Source organism: Zeugodacus cucurbitae, chromosome 6, assembly GCF_028554725.1.
Source record: "Zeugodacus cucurbitae isolate PBARC_wt_2022May chromosome 6, idZeuCucr1.2, whole genome shotgun sequence".
Taxonomy (NCBI): Eukaryota; Metazoa; Arthropoda; class Insecta; order Diptera; family Tephritidae; genus Zeugodacus; species Zeugodacus cucurbitae.
Genome location: NC_071671.1, coordinates 20,266,387 through 20,293,621, shown reverse-complemented (window position 1 = coordinate 20,293,621; position 27,235 = coordinate 20,266,387). Strand labels below are relative to the sequence as shown.

At 33.7% G+C, this 27,235-nt stretch overlaps 1 protein-coding gene across 3 annotated transcripts in view; it reads right to left on the bottom strand.

The window, feature by feature from the left end:
* Window positions 1-27,235, bottom strand: part of LOC105214842 (calbindin-32) — a 179,434-nt gene that overhangs the window by 6,613 nt on the left and 145,586 nt on the right. For 2 of the 3 annotated variants that reach the window (XM_029042046.2, XM_054233849.1), the window contains exons 9-10: window positions 21,521-21,535; window positions 3,901-3,957 (exon numbers count right to left, since the gene is read on the bottom strand). In XM_029042046.2, the coding sequence (XP_028897879.1) occupies window positions 3,901-3,957; window positions 21,521-21,535 (72 nt within the window). The remainder of the gene's footprint in view (window positions 1-3,900; window positions 3,958-21,520; window positions 21,536-27,235) is intronic. The other variant, XM_011188504.3, reaches the window with a different exon arrangement.

The following is a 27,235-nucleotide window of genomic DNA, read 5'->3' as shown; positions in this document are numbered from 1 at the left end:
CAAAGAAATTCTAATGCACCCACTTTAGCGCTAAACGTGTGGATTGCAAATAGCATGGCTAACTGGAGAATTTCGCATACATACATTGCACAAGCTTACCCGATTGCCTGAGTTGTGGCTGTAAGGATTTTATGGAGAAAAAAGCAACTACCTAATCCAATATAAAGTGGAATCTCTGTGTTTGCGCAGAGTTATTTAGCTGTTTCCCATTACACAGCAAGGCAACCAACACTAACCAAATCCTGCTGTGGCTGTGGATGCGGCTATGGCAGAGGACTCTGTTGCTCAACGCGCCATTCAGATTGTTTGAATGGCAAAACAATTGACCGCACTCCACTCAACACAGCATAATGTTGCAATACAATACAGCAACAGCAGCGGCAACGGCAGCCGCAACCAAATCACACAATAAAGCATGCTATCTTTTACATACAGCCATACATACATATCTATGTACACTGTTAACATAGCATTTCCGCTGAGTGTTATCTGAGTTCGTGTGTACAACTTTTGCTTGAATTTGCGAATTTTCTTTTTTTTTTGTACTTCATTTTTGCGTGTGTTTGTTGACTTTAAAATGTACTTAGCTACATAATGTGAAGTAAAATCGAAATTCTGAAGTGTTGCTTTTCTGTGTTCGCACATATTCCCCTTTAACCTGGAGTGGAGTGAATGCTGTAGCTCAATGCTCAATTTTAGATTGGAAATGCAAAGTAGGAAATTAATTTACTTTTGTCACAGTAAGTATTGATTGTGATTTGTGGAAGTGTGGAATTCATAGCTGTTTTTAAATTCGCTCTGGAATGCAACGCTGCAGTTGTAAAATCTTGATAATTTGTAGTTTTCGGCAGAAGTTTTATCAGTAAAGGATCGACATAGAATAATGATGACTTTATAATATAATTTTTAATTTCATATTGGTGGAAATGGGTAAAATATATCGATAATTTTGCAATCGAAATATGAATATAATTGTTAGCAATAAAGCTGACACTGAAATTGAATATTTTTCCGACAATATTACTTTAAAAATCCTTTCAAAGCTAGCAAATGCAACCTTAGATTTTATTTAATTAAAATGTGAAATTTTTTGTTTTATTGAATATTTTCAAAATAAAAATGAAATAAAAAGAAAATCACCGTTTTAATTAAAACACATAAATGCTTTAAATCAGCTGATTAAAACTTTGACAGTCAGCTGATTGCAACTTTGGCTGTAAGCTGTTTTAAATTTTGACAGTCAGCTGATTTTTAATTAATTAATTTTAATTTTTTTTTAATCTAATTAAATCTACAAAGCCTGTGTTTTTCTATTGAACCCACTTTAGTTGATAACAACACACTGCTCTTCATTTGCTTAGTGTTCTTTTATAACCTCTATCCTCTAGCAATAATTCTTGCCACATCTTTATTACAATGCCAAAAGTGATTGTTTAGATTTGAATGACCACAACAAGTATTTACCATTATTTGTAGACGGTAGACTGTTCAAGGCATCTGTCGCTTCACAGCAGCTGTATTATAAACCTTTCAGAGAAATACTACTTTTAAATTCTATGCAAATGGTATTTTTACTGTTACTGACAGCTGCAAATTATACAAAATTTTAAGCATTCCTTTTTCGTCCGAAATATTTCCACTTCTCACAATTCACAATGAACAACCGTTGTGACCATTAAGCACTTGTGGCTTTTTAATTTTACTTATTCATTTGGTTATTTATTTATTTTTTTTTCTTTCACTTTAGCTTTCGAGCTGCTTAGTGAAATAAGCTTCATTGAAGTGCGAAATTTTATTAATGCATTGTGATTGCTTTTTTATGTAAGAGGTGTCGAAAAGCCAATGAAAAGAAAAGAATTTATTAGAGTAGATCTGTTGTAGGGAGTGGCGGCTGCTATCTTTTCTTCATCAATAATTTATGTTGCACATAAAAGTAATTTCATTTAAAATTCAAATGTGGTAAACAAGTGATTTTGTTCTGAATGTGTCACTTGCGGGTTTGAGTTGGTATGACAGCTAGTTTTCTTCTTCTTCTTAATCGAATTGAGAGTTGACACTGTGGATATTGACATTTTTCGATTATTAGAAATTAGGTTCGTTCTTGCATTACTTTAAGGAAGAAAGAAGAGAGAAGAAGAGTTCTTACAGTTTGAAGTACATATTTGAATCATTCAATTTTACTTAATATTTATCTAACAATCTCCTAATCTTTACAAATTATGGTTTATTGATCGATATTAATCGACTTATTGTTTTCACTAATATGAAAATTGTCTCTAAATAAATACACATAACTAGATTTCATTTATTTTTCGAAGTATCCTGCAAGAGAACGCAAAAAGAACGAACCAGTGCATAAAATTGCTCCATAGCAGAGATAAAGAGATGTACAACTCTCATATCACTGGAAGTGAGAGCGCAATTGTAAACGTCAAAACCACCTAAACTTTGACAGTTTGTCGAGATGAAGAGGTTTTGACGTTTCGCAATTGGGAAACTGGAAAGGCCAGATTGAAATGTTGCAAAAAAAATAATGCGATGGAAACATTTTTAGCCGCCTTGCAAGATCACTAATAAGAACTTAAAACAATAAATATCAATGAAAACGCGTAATTTAAAAGTGGTTTAAGAATATTTTTGTGAATTGCAGCATCGAGAAACTAATTTTTCATGGAAAATTATAAAAGAAATTGATTTATTTTCAGTTGACACATAATAATTGACCATATTTATTACTGAAACTTCGAAAACCGGATATTTTAATATACCATTTTATCGCTAAATGAAATTGAAATAAGTTATTTTATATTAAACATTCAGTATATAATAATTTTTAACCATAATAATTGTTGGGTATTTTTATTAAAATGACCAAAAATTAGTATTTTGTCTGATCTGGTAATAATGCAAAATGTTATAAAAAACGCAAATTTTGAGGCGCTCTCACACTGGAATAAGTTGGACATCCCTTTATCCCTGTCCATAGTGTGGCCTCCTTCAGAGAGGTATGCATTCACTCCGACAGCAGAGCGGCAATACTAGCATTGAATCTTCTCTAAGTAAGCCTCCTGGCAGATGCATTTTGGATACATGTTTGGGTGAAGGCGGGCTGGAATCATATAAGCATTTCCTTCTCTAATGTCCAGTTTTTGCCAGACTGAGGTTGATACACCTTCGTCGAACATAGCGAATTGGCTAGAATTAACATTAACTGACTCAAGAAGTATGTAACAGATTCCAAGCACTTTGCCAAATCATAAGGGTCTCTCTGATCCATTCGAAGTATTTTAGTATAACATGCATGCAGAGACCTGCCTACTAACTTAATCTAACCTAACATGAAAGTGAACTAATTACAAAATGAAAATAATTCTCAGAAATCCTAAGAAGAATGTGGTATCCACACATAGATAAGCTGACAAAATATGCGTAAGTAAAAATGACAAGCCACATTACACAAAATACAATATTCCTTCTTACAGATACTGCAAATCGAGTTATTTCACACCACAGCAACAATTTTCTCTTGTGGTTGGCATGCAAAATGCAGTCTGCGTTATTTTGCATACTGAAACACATTAATTTTCATTCAACTACAGTACATAAGTCAGAAGTGTAAGAGAATTATTTGATTTGCAGAGGATGGCAGGAAAACAACTCACAATAGATATGAAAAATAAGAGAAATAAAAAGAAAAAATCTGCATGCTGCCTTGTTATAACTCCGCTGCGCCCCAACTCCCAACTCTCCTAAGCATAGAAATGTAAAATAAATCAAAATAGAAAGAAAAAAACCAAACATGTTGAAATGTTGCGACGCAAATGTTAACTGTAAAACTATTTCTGCGCCATTTTTCTTACGCAACTTTGGCGTTGAAAGTTTTTTAGCATTTCAACTTACCCGATCGTATAGGGAGAAAACTTTTTCGATGTCCTCTTTTGTCAGCTTAGCGGCACCCTATTGTAAGTCATTGCGGAGCGGCGTAATTCGAGGTTATGTTGTAAAAGCGCCCAAGCGTCAAGATTTGCATAGAGTTTTGGTGCAGTTGTTGAAGGTTGCAAACAACAATGGCGGAAAGTTGGCGTCAAAGTTGACATGTGCGGCAACGTAGTGTTGAGTATATAAAAAGAGAAAAGTAATATTTGTAATTAGCATTTATTTTTGTTTTTCATTTTTGATAAATATTTCATGAAAACAATTACAAGTGTAACAAGTAAATTTTTTAACGAAATTTTTTAAATTTAAATTTATAATTTTTGGAGTTTTCAAAGTGTAGACATAGTATTATGTATGAGTATTTGAAGGTTATATAAAGTCGGTGTGCTGAGTATAAGATATTTTCAGCAACTAATTTACAAGTTTATGTGTATGTTAATAGTGCGGTTTGTTTTTATAAAACATTAAAAATATCGATAAAAAATCAGTTATTAATAATAGATATTTCAAGTCGAATATTACTACAATTGAAGAAAGAAATAATTTATAAAAACAAATTTAATCTTTATACTATTGGATTACAGATATGCTTAAAAATTTATTTACAAGTTTGTGAGTATGTTCATGGTGAGATTTGCATTTAAAAAGCATTTAAAATATCGATAAAAATAAAAATATTTGGGAAAATATATTTGCTAAAACTGGATATTATAATGTGTAAACCAGTTATTTAAAATTTTTTTTAAAGCTTATATTGATTTATATAAAATTATATATATTTATATTTAAAAAATATATATATATTTTTTTTTCAAAAATGTATGGAAAATTCGATTACCTATATTAACAACAATATTTATTTATTAATCTAATAGATATTAAAACATTTTTGTATACTAATAAAAAAATTTAAATTTTAAGCATGCAAATTTTATTGAAACAAAATTATATTAAACAAAAATTAAGTGAACATTTTAAATTTTTACAAGAAAATGTGATAAGCTTAACAGTTTTTTATATTTACATTAGAAATTTCACTCACTTCAATATATGACAGTGTGTGTCTACTCATTGTCAAAATGTATTTTATTTCACTTCCTCCATACCATATACATACCAATAAACTTACATACTGTATTAAATAAAGTCAAAATGTAAATAAAATGTATGAGCGTGTGTAGCTGTCTAAATTTGAAAGCCTGCTGCTGTGCCTAGATAGAAATTTTCTCAGCTATCATTTCGATTTTAATATATTTTTATTAGCTTTAAGGCTTGTTTTTTGAGCCTGTAATAATATGATAAAGAAATTCAATATATAAAAGCACATGAATGTGTTATTTGCATAAGAAATGTAAATAAAGCTTAGTTTCAAATATATTTACTTGTATAATAATTGAAAAAAAAAAATTGTGAAAAAAATATTTAAATTTTATTATTTCATATATCATTTTATATAGCTATATAGTGCAAACAAGATTTCAGGCAGCGAAATAGCAGCGAATAGTAGTGAAAACACAAAAATTTATGAGTAGTATGGGTATAAAAATAATATTTTCCTCTCTACAAGTTCTCCACATATATTTATAGTTACATACTACCACCAACAATACGTAAATTCACATTTTAAATCAAAACCATGCCAAGTACTGATAAAATATAGCACCTCAAACACTTGTAATTCTGTAGCAAAACATTCTCTTCCTCCTCCATCTCAACCGCTCACACACTCGCTGCATTCAATCAAAGCATTTCATGTGTCATCATTTAGTAATGCGCTTCTTTTCTGCTTTTGCTTTTGTCAGCTTTTAATTATGCTGGGAAATGCTCTTTATGCATATTTAAATTTGTCGTACGCGGCGTATAAGTAATTAATGGCGGTGGATTAAGTGGCATAGTGTTTGCACTGGGTAGTGTGGTGTGGTGATGAGCGCGCGAATGTCAGCGAATGCTGGCGAAGTTCAAATGGAATTATTTTATTGAAGTGGCGAAGTACGGATTATGATTTGAATAAAATTAAAAGGGAATTAATTAGACTTTTCGTTGGGATTTATGCGTAATAAATTTATTACCATGAAAGGCGGATTAATTGGAAGTGATTTAAAGCGCTTAAAGAACTTTTTTGATTCGAGAGGTTTGAGAGAAAATAAAGAAAAAAGTTTATTTCATTAAAATTTATTCACTTTTTTAAGAATAATTTTACGGAGGTTTAAATAATCACAACTTCCTCGAAATCAGGATGTTTGTCCATCCATACGGATATCTTTTTGAAACGGATTTCTCAATGAAACTTAGTATACAAATTTCTTTACACTATAAGAACGTTGCTATTGTGAAACTAGAACAATGGCACGTCCACAAAATAGCGTTAACCGAAGTGCTAGAGAGCTACACACAGATTGGTATGAAAAATTGAAATTGAGCGTGGCGTCGCCCACTTTCAAAAACCATATATCAGGAGCTACTTGACCGATTTTAATCAAATTTGTGTTGAAAACGAGCTAACACTACCACGCCTACATCCCATTTAACACAATTTTGAATTCCATCCGATATGTTCGCTTTACAATATGTAAATCAAGAATCATGCAAAAGTTGTGACATTGCTCTTTTAAAAATTATTGAAATCGGACTATAACTTTTCCAGGCCCCTAATATCGAACATGAAGATTTCAGTGATTATGAATAATTAGTTGCCGAAAATATCGCTAAATCCCTCAGATATTTTCAAGAAATTCGTTTTTTCTTTTAAGCTTTTAAGCCATAGCTACCATATCCTTAAAATTAAGAATTCAAACAACTGGTGGACTTTATACCTATATATCGATTAATATGTAAGATATGGAGAAAATGGGTGAAATCGGTTCAGGAAACACCCAAGCCCCATATACTATATATATAATGATTTTCGTTATTCTATTGAACTTTATACCCAATATATGGGTCGAATTGTGTTATCTTTATAAAAGTACATCAATAAATTGCAAGAGTTTAAAATGTTCGATCACACCCGAACGTAGCTCTTCCTAACTTGTTTCTTTTCGTTTTGACACCTAAACTTTAGTAACCTCATGATAGCTTCCACTTGAATGACTATAGTAGATTAAATGTCAAACATTTTCTGCCACGAAACAAAGCAAAATATATAAGATGGAATAAAGTAAAATAAAAAGAAATTATCTATCGATTACCAACCCACCAATGCCACCAATATGCCACTAAAATTTAATGTCCTCCATTATTGTCCGTCTGCCAGCTACTTCGCGCGCCGCTATCATGCTTTAAAACCACAATGAATTAATGTTTGTTTGTGTCTCTTGGCGCAGATTAAAAACGAAAACAGTAACCGTGCCTTATTGTCGTAGCGACGTTGTGCTCATGTAATTGGAAATTTGATAGCGATTTTGTGTCCTACATTTTTTCGCACTGTTGCCACTGTTAAAAAGCTGAAGCCACTGCTTATTCATGTTTCTTTTTCATTTCTTCTCTCTCTGTCTCCCTCTTTGTTTGTCGTGTCATTGGCACTGTTTAAATTCCAGTGGCTTTATGTCGATTACTATCTCCTTAATTTGTATGTATAGTGTGACCTGCTGTGCGACAATATAATTCCGTTTTCTGCTGGCACAGCTGTGGAGCTGTCCAACACCCACTATTTGTCAACGAATCTGTAAATTCTCACAGTTGATATCCACCCACAAACGAATGAAAATAGATAATCGCTAAATAATCGTGTGTCACACACTTGTGACCGGAAAACCGGAAGTGCCGCAGCAAGCAACGGTAGAGGGATTCATAGTAATTGCTTTTAATTAAAGTAAGGCAAGAAATTTGTAGAGTGAAACAGAGAGAATTTGAAAACAAAGATAAAGTGAGAATGGAAAGTAAACAGATAATTAAAGAATGATATTTTAAATGTGATAGACCGTAGCGGGGAAGACCTTGTAACGTTTTTATAAAAAATATTGAATTGCTTTATGGAAAAACAAACATACACAATTCATTATTTTATCCTCTCTCTCTCTGATATGATATGATTCTACACATTTTTTCATCTTACTAATAAAATTTACAGTTCTTTCGGATGGCTTTATTTTCAAGGCGACTTTAGGTACCTTCGGTGTGGTTCTAGAGACACCGTTTCTAAATCTGTTGAGCAATTCATAGTTCTTTCAAAAAACTATGTTTTTTTAGATAGCTCCTGTTCGGTTCTGGATATATCCTTTCCAAGTCTGTAGAGAAAGTTATACAAGGAGCGCTTTCCATATCTCATAGAAGTGTGTTAAAGGTTGCTCGGATTTTGGGTATGGCTAGTAAGTCTTACGTCAGCAAGTTTAGTATCTATACTGATTTGTAAGATCTATTCAGGACGTTTTTTCTGGGTTTAGACATATAATATGTCAGACATCAAAATTATTTCTCACACCATCCCACACGACTAAATGGGTTCCAGAGATTTATGATTTATGATAATCCAATCTAACCGCTGTTCTACATTATCCCAGTAACATTATCCTGAACATGAGTACTATCTCTCTTTCTCATTTTAAAATAGTATTCTCCCACTCTTTAAATTCATTCCAATATCTTTCGTGACAATTTTCGAACAGCTGCAATTTCTCACAAATTAAAAACTTTGTTTACCCAACTAATTAGTCTCCAACCATTTTCACACCTGCCCAAGTACCCAAGCAGTCAGCCAGCAATGTGAGTCCAAAGCGCCAACCCAATTAACACATTACTGCCTATTAGACTGAGGCTGCAAAACACAAATGGATTTCTATATCAAACAAATGTTACACCAAAACAAAAAAGACACTTTGTAAAAAAGAAAACTTAATATGCAACTTTTGTGGGACGCATAAGTATAATGTCGGGTCGCTTTGGAAACTTGTTTGATTCCAACAATATTTGCATAATTAATTGTGATCCCTTGGGTCGCTAAGCTATTAAAACTCAGCCGTACACACTCTCCACTTATCACCTTATGTTCGTGTTGGCAGCTCTATTGAACTGGCTAATTTGATTATGCAAATATATCTATGAGGGTAGGTAGGTTGTAGGTAGTTGGAGACTCCAAATGTTGAGATGGCGCTTTCGGCTGACAGAAGTAAGTGATAGGCAATTTACCTTAATTTGTGCGTTTTCTTTGCTTTCTTAATGACATCGAGATTTTTAATTGAGACAGCATGAGTTTTTTTTGTTTTTTCCTTTTAATTTTTGTTTTTGTTTTGGTATTTTGCCTGACGGAAAAGTTTTGGTAATTAGGCGACGTCATTTCGTCTGCTCTAAAAAATATGCATTTGTATTAAAAGTTGTTGTTTTAGCTTTATTTTCTTTTGAATGTTTTTTTTTTAAGATTCAATTATTATTTTTATTTAAATTTTATATTATAAATGTATCAACAACTTTGATGCGAGATTTCTCGGTTTTTAATTTTTACGATTTTTTTCTAATTGGCGGGAAAGTTAGAGAAAAAATTATACGTCCTATCGAAACGGGACAAAATTTATTGTATTCGAGATTGAATTCTCTTCTAGTTGAACCAAAAAACCTTAAGAAAGTTTTGTTGAACTTACTTTTTAAACTTTTTTTTTGCGAAAAGTTTTTGAATTTCTGGCTTTCTGTTTGATTTTCTTTGTTTAGAAGCTATACTAATAAAAAATTTTGGGGTTTTTTGGGGAAATTGCGACCTGCATCTTTCCCGCCGCATGGCACATGCTCACTCGAGGCGCCTCGGTGAAATGCTTGTACCAGGCGTAATATGACATATATTTTAATGAAAAAGACTGTTGAAATATATAACAATAAAACCTGGAATATTCGTTTCAATCGAATATTTCTTTTCTTCTCAAAAAAGTCCTCGATTTTTGAAGCTTCTAAAGCAAGCTACCCTTAAGATAACATTATTAGAAGAAACAGATTGCCTCTGAATTATATTACAATATCTGAGAGATTTACCGATATTTTCGAAGAAAAATTACCCCTAGGTAATGAGTTTTTCATGTCCGATATCCGGGGCATTGAAAAGTTATAGTCCGATTTCGACAAATTTTCCAAAAGTGATGTCAAAGCTCAAATACAGTATTTGTGTAAAGTTTTATTCCGCTATCTACATTGGTTTCCAAAAAAAAAATACAAATTTGAATTATATGGAAAGTAGGTGTGGTTGTGAACCGATTTCGCCCATTTTTAATCCGGATTATCAGGGTGTCAAGAAAATAATAAATATCAAATTTCATTAAAATCGGTGGAGTAGTTCCTGAGATATGGTTTTTGACCCATAAGTGGACGAAGCCAAGCCCATTTTCAATTTCTTAATAACACCTAACTACAGCTTTCTTTTACCATTTCATCTGTAAAATTTAGTGTTTCTGATGTTTTTTGTTAGTGTGTGTGTGCCTGCAGAGAGTTTGGTTCATATACTATATATAATGATTTGCGATATATCTTCTTCTTCTTGACTGGTGTAGACACCGCTTACGCGGTTATAGCCGAGTCCAAAACAGCGCGCCACGTATCCCTCCTTCTGGCAGTTTGGCGCCAATTGGTTATTCCAAGCGAAGCCAGGTCCCTCTCCACCTTGTCCTTCCATCGGAGTGGAGGTCTCCCTCTTCCTCTGCTTCCACCAGCGGGTACTGCATCGAATACTTTCAGAGCTGGAGCACGTTCATCCATTCGAACGACATGTCTTAGCCAGCGTAGCCGCTGTTTTTTTATTCGCTGGACTATGTCTATGTCGTCGAATAACACATACAGCTCATCGTTCCATCGTCTGCGGTATTCGCTGTTGCCAATTCTTAAGGGACCATAAATCTTCCGCAAAACCTTTCTCTCGAAAACTCCTAGTGCCGTCTCATCAGATGTTGACATCGTCCACGCTTCTGCACCGTAAAGTAGGACGGGAATGATGAGAGACTTGTAGAGTTTGGTTTTTGTTCGTCGAGAGAGGACTTTACTTTTCAATTGCCTACTTAGTCCATAGTAGCACCTGTTGGCAAGAGTGATTCTGCGTTGGATTTCCAGGCTGACATTGTTATTGCTGTTAATGCTGGTTCCCAGGTACACGAAATTATCTACAACTTCAAAGTTATGACTGTCAACAGTGACGTGGGAGCCAAGACGCGAATGCGCTGACTGTTTGTTTGACGACAGGAGATATTTCGTCTTGTCCTCGTTCACCACCAGACCCATACGCTTCGCTTCCTTATCCAGTCTGGAGAAAGCAGAACTAACGGCGCGGGTGTTGTTTCCAATGATATCGATATCATCGGCGTACGCCAGTAGCTGTACACTCATATAGAAGATTATACCTTCTCTGTTTAGCTCTGCAGCTCGTATTATTTTCTCCAACATCAGGTTAAAGAAATCACACGAGAGTGAGTCACCTTGTCTGAAACCTCGTCTGGTATCGAACGGCTCGGAGAGGTCCTTCCCGATCCTGACGGAGCTTTTGGTGTTGCTCAACGTCAGCTTACACAGCCGTATTAGTTTTGCGGGGATACCAAATTCAGACATCGCGGCATAAAGGCAGCTCCTTTTCGTGCTGTCGAAAGCAGCTTTAAAGTCGACAGTGTCAAGTTGGCCGACAGGGGTAATGCTTGAAAATTTTACGAAAAATGAAGGTTTCAAGACCGGAGCACACTCCTGTAGGACCCCCAGAAGTGATCTAGTTATTGATGACCAGAGTATACTGAGTTTGTGGAGGGAACACTTTTCCAGCCTGCTGAATGGCAGTGAAAGTACAACACCAGGAGATGGCGAACCCGATTCCCCAATCGACGACGATGGAGCAGATGTTCCATTGCCCGACCGTGAAGAAATTCGAATAGCAATTACCCGCTTGAAGAACAATAAGGCGGCGGGTGCCGATGGATTACCGGCCGAGCTATTCAAAGCTCTTCATACTCACGCATTTCGGCCTCTTTCTTTTTTTGTCTGCAAATGCGTCTCGCTTCCCTCTTCAGCGATATATAATATGTACAAAAAACCTATTTAGGGGAGGGGCTTTCAAATTATAGCTGGAGTTAAATTTTTTTTTCTTAAAAAAAAAATAAATCAAATGTGAAATGTATCATTTCCAACAACTATAATTGATAATTTTTTCAATTCTAGAAAAAAAGTAATAATTAATCTGCTAATTATTTGTTGAGCAAAATAGCTTCGCCACCACCCTTGGAAAAACTTTAAAATCTGCCTGACTGCATTTATCTTGCATAATTTATTTTCGTCTGCAACTGCTAACACCTATTTTTTGCCAAATAACACTTGAAAAAAATATTAGCACCATTGAGTGCCATAAATCAACCAAAAAACCATGTTTACGCCGATGCACAAAAAGCGCCATAAATTACCAAAGATCATCAGCAAAATACAAATTTGCATTTCCACAAATCAAACGCGCCAGCATTACGTGCATTTATTTAACGTTTTATGCACACACACACAAACACTCAGTCGGCGAGTGAGCAATTAGGCGCGTAATTTACTTGTCAGTTGCACAAAGCCATGGCTCACTGCAGTGCCATGCCCAGCAATGACAAATCAGCCAGTTAACATGCCAGACAACAATAATAACGGCACATTAGCTACAGTATTGTCATCAATTGCAGCTATTTGTGGCCTTTTTTCACGCACTCTCTCGCTTTGCTTGTGAACTAACACGAGCTGCCGCCCTTATAATTAAGCCTGCGCCTTTAGTCTCATTCCTGGAAGTTGTGAAATTTATTGGCACGCATTGCCAACAGTTAGCAAATATAATCAATTATGTGCCTCACAGTTCAATTGCTGCAGCTGTAGTCTGGGTTTGTCAAAATAAAAACAAAAAATTTTAATTGATGACTTGCTTTCATACACTGGCCACAGCTCAAATGCTCAAAATTATTTGCAAAGAAAAAAAAGAATTCAATTTCACCACTTCATTTCATAATTTCAATTATGCGATGAAATTCACTTAATGCCTGTCAGCTGATTTTATTATTTTCACGCAGCAGCATGCGTAATTGCGGTCAAAGCAATAATGTTAATGGTTACTCATACGCCATGGCAACATAAAGTGGCTGCGCTTTTTTGTATTTTTTGTGTTGTGGCAACGGCACTGATTGAAATTGTTATTATTGTTTTTAAAGTGATTAAAAATTGTTATTATTATGATCATTTGCGGTGCGGCTTGCGTGAAGCAGTTAAATTTAATTTTTCCTATAATACTAATAGAATTATATGCGCAATTTGCTTTTATTGGCAATATTAAATTGATGTAATAAATTAGGATTTATGGCATAATTCAAGTGAGGCAAATATGAATTTTAACGAGAAATAAGTTTTTGTTTTTTTTCATTGTTTTTTACTTTTACTTTTATTATACATATAGGGTGCGTCGTCTTCTATGTCGGTAAATAAACTTAATATGAGGGCTGCTATATTTATTTCTGGCCTAATAATGAAATAGGAATATTTATCAACGAAAATGGTGTTATTGTTTTTCAAAATATTCTCCATCAAGACTTATACACTTTTGCATGCGCTCAAACCAATTTTCGAAGCACTTTTTTTGAGCCTTTTTTTGAGCGATTGTCAAATTGTGCGGGATCCAACGAGAACAAACCTTTTTTACGGCCAGGTGTTCATGCAATATCGAATGTATGCTGGTGGGAGAAATGCATAGGCATCCTCTATCTGAAGGTATGTTACATGACGGTCTTGCATTATTAGTTCACGTACGGCATCGATGTTTTCTGGCACAACGGCTGTATTTGGACGACCTTCACGGAATTCGTCTTTGAGAGAGCGTCGGCCACGATTGAATTCATTGTAGCAGTTTTTCACAGTGCTATAGGATGGTGCTTCATAGCCATACAAAGATTTTAGTTCATCGATGCACTCTTGTCGCGATAATCCACGTCGAAAGTTGTGAAAAATGATCGCACGAAAATGTTCACGAGTTAATTCCATTTTTTGGCCGAGATAAATTTTTTAATTCCCTGTAAATAAAACAATTCACGATTAAATGACAAAACGTATTGAGTGATGTTATGCTAAAAAATGTCAAACTTTCCAATGGAAATGTCAGATTGCACCTGGCAACACTTATAGCGTTTTCTTTTCTCAAAAAAATGTAACATTTATTCTGCCCTGTATTCGGATTTTCAAATCAAATTGTGGATGAGAGTTGACCAGCATAATAGGAAGACATTTCTCTGTTCTTTTACCACGTAAAAAATGGAAAACATTCAAAAAGGTAGTACAGCATTTGTATAATGTTGAAATATAAAAAGGCAACATTTTCATCGAGAAAAGAAAACGCTATTAGTGTTGCCTAGGCCAGAAATATATATAGCAGCCCTCGTAATTATTAAATAAGTTCGATATTTACTAAATAATTGAGTTGGTGAGATGAGGTTAAGAATATATAAATCAGTCCAATTCTATCCACGAGTCGCTTCTATGACGAAACAACACGCTCAAATAATGATAACTTACTATAGGCAATAGTATTTAATATTCCATTCTATTGAGAGCGACATGAGTAGTTTTCGAACTGCTGTTGGTCTTAATAAATAAAACTATTAGTAATTGGGGCACAGAAAATCCATTTGGGTTCCACGAAGCACTATTGGCGATTCAAATCGTGTTTTGGTTTGTAGTTTAAACTAAAACCTTCATATTTCTTCTTCTTCTTGACTGGCGTAGGCGGCGCTTACGCGGTTAGAGCCGAGTTCACAACAGCGCGACACCCATTTCTTATATTGGCAATTTGGCGCCAATTGATAATACCAAGTGAAGCCAGGTCTCCCTCTTCCTCGGCTTCCACCAACGGGTACTACATCGAACACTTTCAGAGCTGGAGCACATTCGTCCATTCGAATAACATAACCTAGCCAGTGTAGCCCCTGTCTCTTTATTCGCTGAACTATGTCTATGTCGTCGAATCGCACACATCGTCTGCAGTATTGGCAGTTGGCAAAGTTTAAGGGACCATAAATCTTCCGCAAAATCTTCGTCTCGAAAACTCATTGCCGTCTCATCGGATGTTGACATCGTCCACCCTTCAGCACCATAAAGTAGGATGGGAATGAGTAGGGACTTGTAGAGTTTGGTTTTTCTTCGTCGAGAGAGGACTTTACTTTTCAATTGCGTACTCAGCCCAAAGTAGCTCCTGTTGGCAGCAGTGATTCTGCGTTGAATTTCCAGGCTGACATTGTTATTGCTGTTAACACTGGTTCCCAAATAGACGACATTATCCACAACTTCAAAGTTATGACTGTCAACAGTGACGTGGGAGCCAAGACGCGAGTGCGCTGACTGTTTGTTTGATGACATAATCTAGAGGATGGGGTCATGTGTAAAAGTTCACGTAAGTGAGGAAAGTTCCTGACTGTCATTCACTTGGAAGTGACCAGGAACGATTATTTTGCATGTGGCTCAAGTAGCTCACACCTTCCGCTCTTAGACCAAGGTTCCTCTGGGTAGCCAACAAACAGCCGTTTGGAGGCGAGCTAAAGTGAGAAGGCGAAGCCCGCTTCTGCGGTTGTGGGTATGGTTTGGGACCCACCACATAAAAACGAACTACCAATGAAAAGGCCACCATAATTATTCATATTTTTTCGGTTTCGATGAATTTTAGTCAATATGTCAGCCCGAGAAATGCATGAAATAGGTTTTAACAAATGCTGGTTTTAACTAGATGGGCACCATATCCAATTGCGACCCAAACTATTCAGTTTCCAAAACCGAAATCTCACATTCTTAAGAAAAGATAATACAGAGCTCCAAATTTGTCTCCCTCTGACGTTTTTTCTTTTAGGTTTTTTTTGGACTACAAAGTGTACATCAGCCATCCTAGGGCCATTCAAAAGGTTGAAGTAAACATTCCTGCCGAACACATTGATACGATGCCCGAAGAGCCCGAAAGTCTCAATAAAAATAATGGAGAATAACTAATTTTTCCATGGACAATTTAAATTTTAATCCAAAAATAGTCCATATAAACTCTGTAGAGTCAGTTTAAATAATAAGAGTCACTTTCATTTTTTAAAGTTTTTCAGTGTTTTAATATCGACATAAGCGACAACACACTCTGTAAATTCGAGCGTAAATTAATATAAATATTCACTTCCTAACTTTTATGTTCCACAAACAATTTTCTAATTATTATTGATATATACAATCTACAAAATGAATATACACCTTCCTTTACACCCACTATCACATAAGTCGAAATATATTGAATTTTATACGATCTATTATAAGGCAATTATAAATGATTGACTGTAATTATGCCCATTGAGCATGCGCCTACATACATAAATACATATATACATATGAACATGAATGAGAGGCAACAAAAAAGAATGCACTCTCTCCACAATCGCCACATTCTTTTAATATAGAAAAATCTGTAACAAAAGCAGCTTTATACCAGTGTGTGTGGTCTTCTTCTCCCTTGCCAGTAATTTTAATTTATTTGCCTTTCTGGCTTTTGTTGTAATTAATTTCACGGTCATTTGGGTGAACTCACAAGACGATAAACATTTAATAGACAAATTGTTGATGCATTTATAATTCTAATAAAAGTATATTATAATATATGAGCATATATATATTTGTGAGTGCTTTCACGCGTTATGTGACAGTGATTATCTGTTCAATTAATATTTTTATCTTTGCCACATTATTTTACGATTTGATGTTCTGTGTTGAAAATATTTGTAAGTTTTTGAAAAAAAAAAACACTTGAAAACTGTTGATCATATTTACATATATGTATTCATTTTTATTTTATTTTCCTCTTGAGCGGAATTTATATTATAATTGATTTTTCTTCTTCTACTTCTTATCCCGATCGTAGAGAACTTCTATACATATATGCCAATTGTTGTATCGTTTAGACCATAAATTAACCGATTTAACCTAAATTCTAATTATATTAGTATTAGTCATTGATAATTTTAGCTCTTCGAAGTAGTTATCTGGTTTGGTTTATCTTCGTAAAACTTAAAAACCATGAATTTTATAATAGTGCTAAATTTCGAAAACACCCAAGTACTAGTCTATTAAGAATACAGACTTTAGTTCTTTCATAAGAATTTTAGTATTATAAAAATATTTTCCATTTAGTCTTAAAGTGCGGCTCACAAAAATCACATACCAACGGAAACCAGCCGTAACTTAAATAATTTGTCAAAAAATATAATTTAAACAAGCATATCCTCCTCTTTGTTTGCCTTTGCTTTTATGTAGCTTTTGTTAGACTTTCACCATTTGTTTTAAACACAAAGGCATACTTTTGCAAACAAAAGTATATTTGTACATAATTTCCACACACATTTTCTCTGGCTTAGCTTTGTGCGGCACCATTTCTTTTGTTTTGATTTTAATGATGTACATTACGGTTGTACGGTACTACGTTGTTGTAGAGTTGTCAATATGGAATACGCCAGCTACACCTTCATTACCTTTATATTTCTTCACCTCCACATAGCTTGAGCTACTCGTTGAGAGTTAAAAATGCTGCTTTAAAACCTTTCCAGTATTCCATTAAATTTTCACCTTCGCTCATATCATAATTTTTATCATATTCTCTGTTTGGTGTTAAAGATAAATTCGCAGAATATGTGTTAATAATATTTTTATAGCTAGAAAGTTAATGCTTGTTTACATGGTTATATTATTTGTAGTAGTGTACATAAGCCAGTGCAGGCGAAATATATGATAATAGTCCCCCTTTGTCACTGCTTATCCTCCTCTTCACGTAGGGCACCAAACACGAGGACTCTCATATAAATTTACAACTTATCTTCTTTTTATCGACGGCAACTTTCATTGCATGTCGCACAGAATGAAGCTATTTGTTGGACAAAGTGGTACATAAATGTTGGAAGTTATGGCAAATAAAAAAAACTGTAAGACGATGATGGTTGGAATATATGAGCATTAAAAAGTGGTGAGAATAATCACATCATACTTAAAGATTCGATTGAGATAGTAAGTTGAGTGAAGGAGGACGCCCAGAAACTAGGATTTGATAACCAATTCTAGATTAAAATTAAAATTAATCATATTAACTACTTTTTAAATATTAGCAGAACAAGTAAGGAATGGCTAAGTTCGGGTGTAACCGAGCATTTTATACTCTCGCAATTTATTGAAGAAATTTTATTAAGTAACATACGAATTTACCCATAAATTCGGCATAAAGTTTAATAGAATAACGAAAATCCTCATATATAGTATATGGGAACTTAGGTAATTCTTGAACCGATTTCACTCGTTTTCACCACCAAGATACAATATATCGAAGACTATACGCTCACTTAATTTTGCTAAGGTATCTCACATATTTACCGATATATGCGGAATTAAGCCTGCACATTATTTGGTATATGTGAGCTCGGGGAAATTCTGATCCGATTTTAATAATTTTTGGAACAGAGACACACAATTAGGAGAAAAAAATTTCCTCTGAATTTCATTAAATTATCTGAAAGATTTACTAATTTTTCTGTAAAAATTTACCCTTAGGGGGTGAGTTCTACATGTTCGATATCTGGGGCTTTGAAAAGTTATAGTCCGTTTTCGACAATTTTTTCACAAGTGAAACCAGATATGATATGCACTATTTATGTAAAGTTTTATTTCCACTAACTTCATTGGTTTCTTATGTTTACATCATAAAGTGAAGGAATGAGATGTAATTCCAATTGATTTTTGTATAAGGAAAGTATTCGTGGTTGTGAACCGATTTCACCCATTTTTTATCCGTGTTATCAGAGTGTCAAGAAAATGTTAAAACCCCCAAAGTAATTGAATTTTTAAATAATAGAATTTAATTCTACATAGTCATTTGAAAAAATGTAATTTGTTGTTTTCAAAGCAATCTTTCTGCCGACGATGTATGAATATGTAAAATAAATGAATACATTAGTCACTAACAGCGTTACCGTTTGGATACAATTGTATCTTCTAAATTTGATTGCTACTTTTTTTCACATACGGCCTATTTTGATACTTTTCTGCTGATAGAATTTAATTTTTTGAAACTATGAAAATGTTAAACTAAAAACAAACCTATTGTATCTGGATAGTATTAAAAAGTTGTGGGAATGCAGGCCAATTAAAAAACCCAGAAAAATATAAACTGGACTTTGCCTTATAACTCTGTGGCTGCTGAACTGGATTTTTTTAGATTTAAGGGGAATTGTGAGTCGAAAATGGACTTCTTTTGAAAATTAGTTCTGAACTGAAAAGTCACCAATAAGATTTCTATTATTTTTTTTAGAGTTTATTGTTAATCATAATACAGGAAAAATTTGAAAAATTTTTTTATGACTTTCAGTTTTCGTTCCATGAGCAAACTGTTGTGAAATAAATTTAAATTAAAAAAAAATTATGCTATTTGCAAAAAAATACTTGAGTGTCTTAACTTAACCGCTGATGTAGAAGATCCCGATGATTTCGTTGCTGAATTTAGAATGTGGAAAAGGTTAAAAATCTTTTCTTCAGATTATATTTTTAACTAAAATTTTGAATATATTTTCAAGAACTGGTTAAATCAAACAAAGAGATCCAAAACTTTTTTAGACGCGTTGAATTGTTGCGATGCAAACATTTTCAAAACAGTGCATCGTTTTTTAAAGATTGGAGCAATAATCCCTATATCTGTCGCTTCAAGTGAACGCTCGTTTTCGTCACTTCGCAGGCTTAAAACATATTTAAGAAATAAAATTGGAGAAGCACGCCTGAACGGAATGGCTCTCTTGAATATCCATAGAGATATAGACGTGACGGAGAAAGAGATTTTAAATGTTATGGCCCAAATTAAAAGAACATTAGACTTCAATTTCTGAATAAAATAATGAAACATTGTCTTTTTACCTAAAACCCCCCCAAATTTTTTTCCTGCCTTCGCCACTGGTGGTAGGGTACGTAAGAGAACCGACTGCGGAAAGTTTGGTTTATATAGCTTTATTGGTTTGCGAGATTTATACAAATAACTGATTTGGGGGCAGGACCACGCTCACTTACCCAAAAAAATTACATTCAAATATGTCCTTTCCTAGTGCGATCCTTTATTCCAAATTTTACTTTTCTAACTTTATTTATAGCTTAGTTATGACACTTTATGTGCTTTCGGTTTTCGCCATTTTGTGGATTTCGCCCATTTTCGAAAGCAATCCTCTCACGGTCCCAAGGAATATTTGTGCCAAGTTTCGTCAAGATATCTTAATTTTTACTCAAGTTACAGCTTGCACAGACGGACAGACGGACGGACAGACATCCGGATTTCAAATCTACTCGTCATCCTGATCACTTTGGTATATATAAGTGACTCTATATCTAACTCTTTTAGTTTTAGGTGTTACAAACAACCGTTATGTGAACAAAACTGTAATACTCTCGTAGCAACTTTGTTGCGAGAGTATAAAAATAAGTTTTATGAAATAATCATAAATTTGATAATTCGCGATTACCGCTAAAAGTAATCATACGAGCTACTTTTTATATATTAGCTGAAAAAAGTCAATATTTTATGAAGTAATCAAAAATTTAATAATAAATTCCCGATTACCGCTAAAAGTAATGATAATTTTTTTGATAATCAATTCTAGATTAACATTAAAAGTAATGATAATAACTTCTTTTTAAATTTTAGCAGAAAAATTTAGATAATATGTTTTTTTTATGAAATAATCATAAATACTGCTTCTGAATTTTGGTTTTGATTACTTTTAAATTATTTTTAATTCTTTTTTATATTAAACATACGAGTATAATATACAGATATGAAAAAAAATAATCTAAAAATATTCAAAAAATAATTAAATTACTTTTTCATTACTTTTATTTTTATATGATTAATTTTGGAAATAATCATAATTTTTTCGATTACTTACATTTATATTTAATTACTAAATCTTCATTTAACATATGTATTATATTATGAATACCACACTCAAGTAATTGATTAGTTTATTAATTGTAATTGAATGTAATGGTTCGGTTAGAGATTTTAAAACTTCTACCTTACATACATGCATACTAAAACAAGTTAACGGTGCAAAGCATGGAAATTTTAGAAATCTTTAATTAATTATTTTTGTTTGTAATTACTAATTATGTGAGGGGAGTATGTTAATTAGTTGGATTACATGTATGTCTGTGTACGATTGGTTCTTGATTTGGTTGATTAGTAAAGTAAAGTTCCAATAATTTATCGGTTATTTAAGAACTTTTTAAAAAATATATTTTTGCAAATAAAATTGCAAAGGTTTTACAAAAAGAAATTCAAACTGTTTAGTATTTACAATAAACTAATAAAATAATGGTTTTATTACATAGGCAACAAGTAAGGAAAATAATTGAGCAACAGTTTGAAATATTAGAATTAAAGAAAAAAATATTCAAAAACTGTTCAAAACCCAAGTTTAATTGTAAAACTCGCCGAAGCGTAACAAAATAACAGCAAAATATTATTACAAGTTAGTAAACAAAGAACTTGAAACCAACAACAACAGCAACAACAACAACACAATGAACAACGTTGCTGACAATAACGGTGACGACGTAGGCAAATGGTTGTAACGGTACTTACTTCAATACCTTCCTGCTTGTGGTTGTAGTATTTACAGTGCAATAATTGTTGTTGTTGGCATACAAATTTGTTGTGCAATATGTAGAGTTGAGTGGTTGTTGTTGTATATTTTACACAGCAGTATATGCAAGTATTTAGTTACATAGTTGACAGATATACATTTTTGTTGTTGTAATCATACACAAGCCAGCGCGCATTTAATGTTGCGATAGTTGCAGTTGTTGTAGTCGAATTTGTTGTACAATTGTTGTAGTGGTTTGTTAATTTGTTGTGGAATATATTTTGTACAAGTGTGTGCGTGTAAATAAGTTCAGTTATTGCGTTTAATTATTTTTTAAATATTTTATGATGTTTTATATTAATTTTTTTAAAATAATTTTAATTTTTGTTTAATAAGTTTATATATATACATTTTAAATTTCATAGCATTTGAATTAATATTTAATGGATTGTTGGGAGAGTAGTGTGTGGTGTAATTTGTGGTTGTTTTAATATGGAAATTGTTGGTTGTGTATAGTTATTAATATTTAATTTATTAAGTTGATAGCATTTTTTTGTAATTGGAAAGGTTGTGTGTAGTTTTTAATTTAATGTTTTTTATAAATTTGGCATAGCAACATAGTAGTGACGTTAGGCATACACAGTTCATACGGGAAGTTGGTTGTGATTGGGAGTACAGCGATAGAGAGAAAGAGAGAGATAGAGAAAGAAGAAGAGTATGGTATAGTCATAGTTGGCTAAGTTTTTTAATACTATTTTAATGAATAATTATAAGTGTAGGTATGTGATTTAAGTTTCGTTTTAAGCGTCGAAAGTTTTGCTATTTTCATTTATTTTTTTGCTTTGTGCTACTACTTGTTATTAAAAGAAAATTTAACGCGATTTAATTTAAAAGTTAATAGTTTACAATATGCTAAAAGAGAAAGAGCTAAAAATATGCAAAACAGTCATTAACATCATTACTTTGGCAACATTTTGAACTTAGCAACATTTTAGAAATTTTGCAGTAGCCATATTCTTTTCATTTGTGTGTCATTTGAGGCTAATGTCGTAGGTGTAATATCGCAATATTAAAATATTTAGCACAGTCCTTTGCAGATATGCCGGCAAATCGCGTCTAAAAACTGACTACACTTTTGTATACATTCTTGCAATGCTTTAGGCAACATGTTGCTGAGTGTAATATTGCATTTTAAACTATTATATCCTGTCATCAAACAAACAGTCAGCGCATTCGCGTCTTGGCTCCCACGTCACTGTTGACAGTCATAACTTTGAAGTTGTAGATAATTTCGTATACCTAGGAACCAACATTAACACCGATAATAATGTCAGCCTTGAAATCCAACGCAGAATCACCCTTGCCAACAGGTGCTACTATGGACTGAGTAGGCAATTGAAAAGTAAAGTCCTCTCTCGACGAACAAAAACTAAACTCTACAAGTCCCTCATCATTCCCGTCCTACTTTATGGTGCAGAAGCGTGGACGGTGTCAACATCCGATGAGACGGCACTAGGAGTTTTCGAGAGAAAGGTTTTGCGGAAGATTTACGGTCCCTTAAACATTGGCAACGGCGAATACCGCAGAAGATGGAATGATGAGCTGTATGTGTTGTTCGACGACATAGACATAGTCCAGCGAATAAAAAGACAGCGGCTACGCTGGCTGGGTCATGTTGTTCGAATGGATGAAAGTGCCCCAGCTCTGAAAGTTTTCGATGCAGTACCCGCTGGTGGAAGCCGAGGAAGAGGGAGACCTCCACTCCGGTGGAAGGACCAGGTGGAGAAGGACCTGTCTTCACTTGGTATTACCAATTGGCGCCAAACCGCTAAAAGGAGAGATGCGTGGCGCACTGTTGTGGACTCGGCTATAACCGCGTAAGCGCTTTCTTCGCCAGTTAAGAAGAAGAAGAAACTATTATATTGAATTCAAGAAGGTAGCTGTCGCCTAAAAGCTGTTGCATTAACTGTTGCTATGCTTCAAGCAACATGTTGCTGAGTAAAATGTTGCGCTTTTCTACAATTTTATTTAAGAGTTTAGCTTTATTTTTCAAGTTACAATCATTTATATGAGTTCGCTTTAAATTTTCTTTTAATAAATATATAAATATACATATTTGTTCTATTGTTTGTGCTTTGCTGTGCTTTGAGCTTCTATCACGCAGTTCTAAACACTAAATATATAGCATTGCAGTTGCATTAAAATAAAATAAAATGTGAAGAAACTAAAAATTAAAGAGCGAGCATTCCGAAGATTGAAATGTGATTGCTAAAAGCTACAAATTCTGTTGGTGTTCTTTATGAAATTTTTAAGAAAATTTTGTGAAAGAAAAGTCTTAAAATTTTGTTTTAAGAAAAATTAATTCAAATATTTATTAATTTTTTATATATTTTTATAATCTTTTTAATATTTTATAAAATAAAAATGAATATTTTTTTCGTAAAATTCACTTTAAAATATTTATTTCAATAAATTTTTGTAATCAATTATTATAAAATACATATCATATATCTACTCAATACAATATAGCATAAATAATAATTTTTATCTCCTATTTTCCGCTGTCAAAAACAATAATATAAATTATAATAAATATAATATAATTTATATGACAATTATCTTCACTTCTCCTAATCCTTATTTAATATATTATCTCTAATATTTAACCCAACTCATTGTTATTACACTCAAGTACCCAAGCACATCCGGCAATAAAAATGGACACGTTCGCGGATTTCTAAGCTCTTGCTGTATGTCTTACTCACATTTGTACACTCTTTTTACATACATAAATATATATTTGTCATACTACACTTCGTTGCATTGTATTTCTACACATTCGTCATAAAAATCCAAATCAAGTAATAATATTTTTATTACATTTGGTATTCAGAGCATCCATCGTCTTTCTGGAGTTGTCAGCGAAAAAAAAAAAGTTGATTGACACATGTCACACAAGCGCGTACACTGGTATTTTAAAGCTTAGAAACAAAGTGCCAGAGACAAAATAAAAATCATAAGAAATTACATACGAGTATATGCGTAAATATGTGCACGTACGCGGGAAAAAATGTCGAAATAGTAGAACAAATAATAAAATTGAAGTACGTGTGGAAGGAATATTCCTATATCCTTCATTGTACTAATACATATTTAGCAATATATATTTGTGAACAAATTTTTCGCACTAGAATTAGCAATAAATTTCACTCTTTCAACTGATTGAACACTAATTATTTATTATAGATTCGTAATTATTATTTTGGTTAAACTTTAAAAAAGATGTAATTTTATAGGGTATATTAGTATAACTTCTCTCCTTAATGAGCCCATGCAAAGCCTCAAAATAAAATACCTTATCTAATCTACGGTTTGAATAATATACATAAATACAGATGCACCATCCTAGGGATAAAGAACTTGTCTAGGCATAAACATATTTATTTCTTGGAAATTTAACAAACCGATTTATCTTAACTTCGTATTTTTATCCTCTCAAGCTGTAAATACCATTATTTTAATGTTAACCAACCAACCAATTAGTTCTATAAAGGCAATGAGTCCTAAAGCTGGATTTAATCGAAGAAAATATGCTAAAGTTAAGTAAGTTAGGGTTTTCAAAAGTCCCCCATATTTTTATAATTAACAGCCATTTAAATAATCATGAAGTATAGCCATCTAGAAGCCACAATTTAATTTCTATGAGAAACTATTCATATCTTTTACTTCTACGTAATTTGAAACGGAATAAGCTGCCAAATATTAGTAATAAGTTTAATTAATTTTTTTAGTTAATGGATTTTACTATGTCCAATCTGGCATCACTATTAACAGGTGATCTGTTAACGCTTTGGTATGTCTCACGATCATGGTCATGCCATTGGCGTTTCTCGAGAAGAGGGGTTCTAATAGCTTCATTTCTACTATCTTCCACCGGGTTACTGCAGCCAATGAGAGCCACGATCAAATGTCGTTTTGCAATCTCACTGTTAGTGACGCTTAGTTTCCCAACTACGCCCTTGCACTTCCTCTTCGTTGGTGGCTTCGGTTCGCTCTCTATCGAACGCTGCCTCTTTTCAGCTCCTCTTCCCTCAAGTTGGACTTGTCCTCGAGTCGATTACAAATCCCAACCCCCGCCTTATAACACGCTTTTGCCTTCAGTGTCTTCTTACTTGTTTCGGGATCCTCTCTTGTTGGCAGAATTAGAACCCTCAAGAGATCGAAGAAGTTCTTTCTTTCTCCGCGTTCATGTTCACACCGCTTTCTTGAAGCTATGGAGCTAGCTTGGCAGGCAGCTTGTCGCTCTTTCTCTTTCTGCGGCTATAACTATAACAAGGCTAACAAAATAGTGAATCGCGGGGTCGCTTTGAAATCATTTTGCAGCTAAAGAAGCAGTCGAAACGGAGAGAGATAGCAATCGAAGAGATATCAGACAGAGTTTAAAATTAATACTACTATGTAAATACTTTAGATGTTTCGAGATTTGATGATCTTAAAGACAATACTCAGAATTTTTGACACTTCAGGTTAGATCGCATTATAAACTCGTCGCAAGTGGGTGAATACGCCTAAAACTAGCGGCCTAGATTACTACTAAATTTAGACTAGATTACATTTTCAAAATGTATAATTTTGGTATACAAAAGGTGCTTTGTCATTCTTTTCGGACATATTAAATCAGTTATAAATTTAAGTATACACATACATATGCGTATATAAAGCAAAAGAACGGTAAACATATGCTTTCTGTGAGGCCTCAAATGAAGCTATATAATACAAGTACCCTACAACTACATCAACTACAATAAAAATAAAAAATAAATAAGCGATGTGAAATGAAAATAGCATCTTTTGAGCTTAGCTAAGCAAAGTAAAGAACCCGAGGCTAAAACGTGAAAGAGGACAATCAAAAATGAGCTAACAAGCGAAAGAGCAAGTGACCCACACACACTCAAAACACATATATGAATACAAAAGCAGCGCATAGAAAGTGCAAAAAATAAAGGAGGCTGTTACCTACAGCAACAATAAAAACAACAAGGCAAGCATAACCAGAATTGAGCAAGCTCCAACGCAGCTCAGATGGGCTTTGCAAACATTTCCCACTCAGCAGCCGTTGCGTTCGCCATAAAAGAAGGCTTGTATGGCTTCTATGAAAGTATATATGTATGTGTGTTAATAGGTGTGCAGCAATAAAAAACTTTTTAGATACCCTATTTCGGGTTGTCGGCTTGCATGTGGGCGTCTAGTAATATTTGTTGATATAACGTACCTCAACACATGCACACACACAACTACATGCAGTATTTGCTCAAAATTGCACTAGCTTGTAAAATTTATGTGTTTTTGACTTCCGTTTTCTATGCCAACTTCTTACAGCACAGGTGTGCTGCGGCTGTAACGGCACATTCGTTTATATTCATGCTCATGCTTGTGCTGATAGGTAATATCTCAATATCTATGCCTGCTGGGTTGGCAATGTCTTCCGTAATTTATCAACTGCTAATGCCAAAGGAAACTTTAACTCGAAGCCAAATGCCTGAAATTTGTCCACAAACCTAATGGAAATCTTGTGAGAAGGTGTGTAGTCGAGCTTTGAATACTAAGCGGTGGTTCAAATTTATATTTTGTTTTCAGTGAGGGTGACAGGGATCCAAGCTCCATTTAATATAACACTTATTAGCTTTTAATGATTTTCTACTCGACTTGCACTC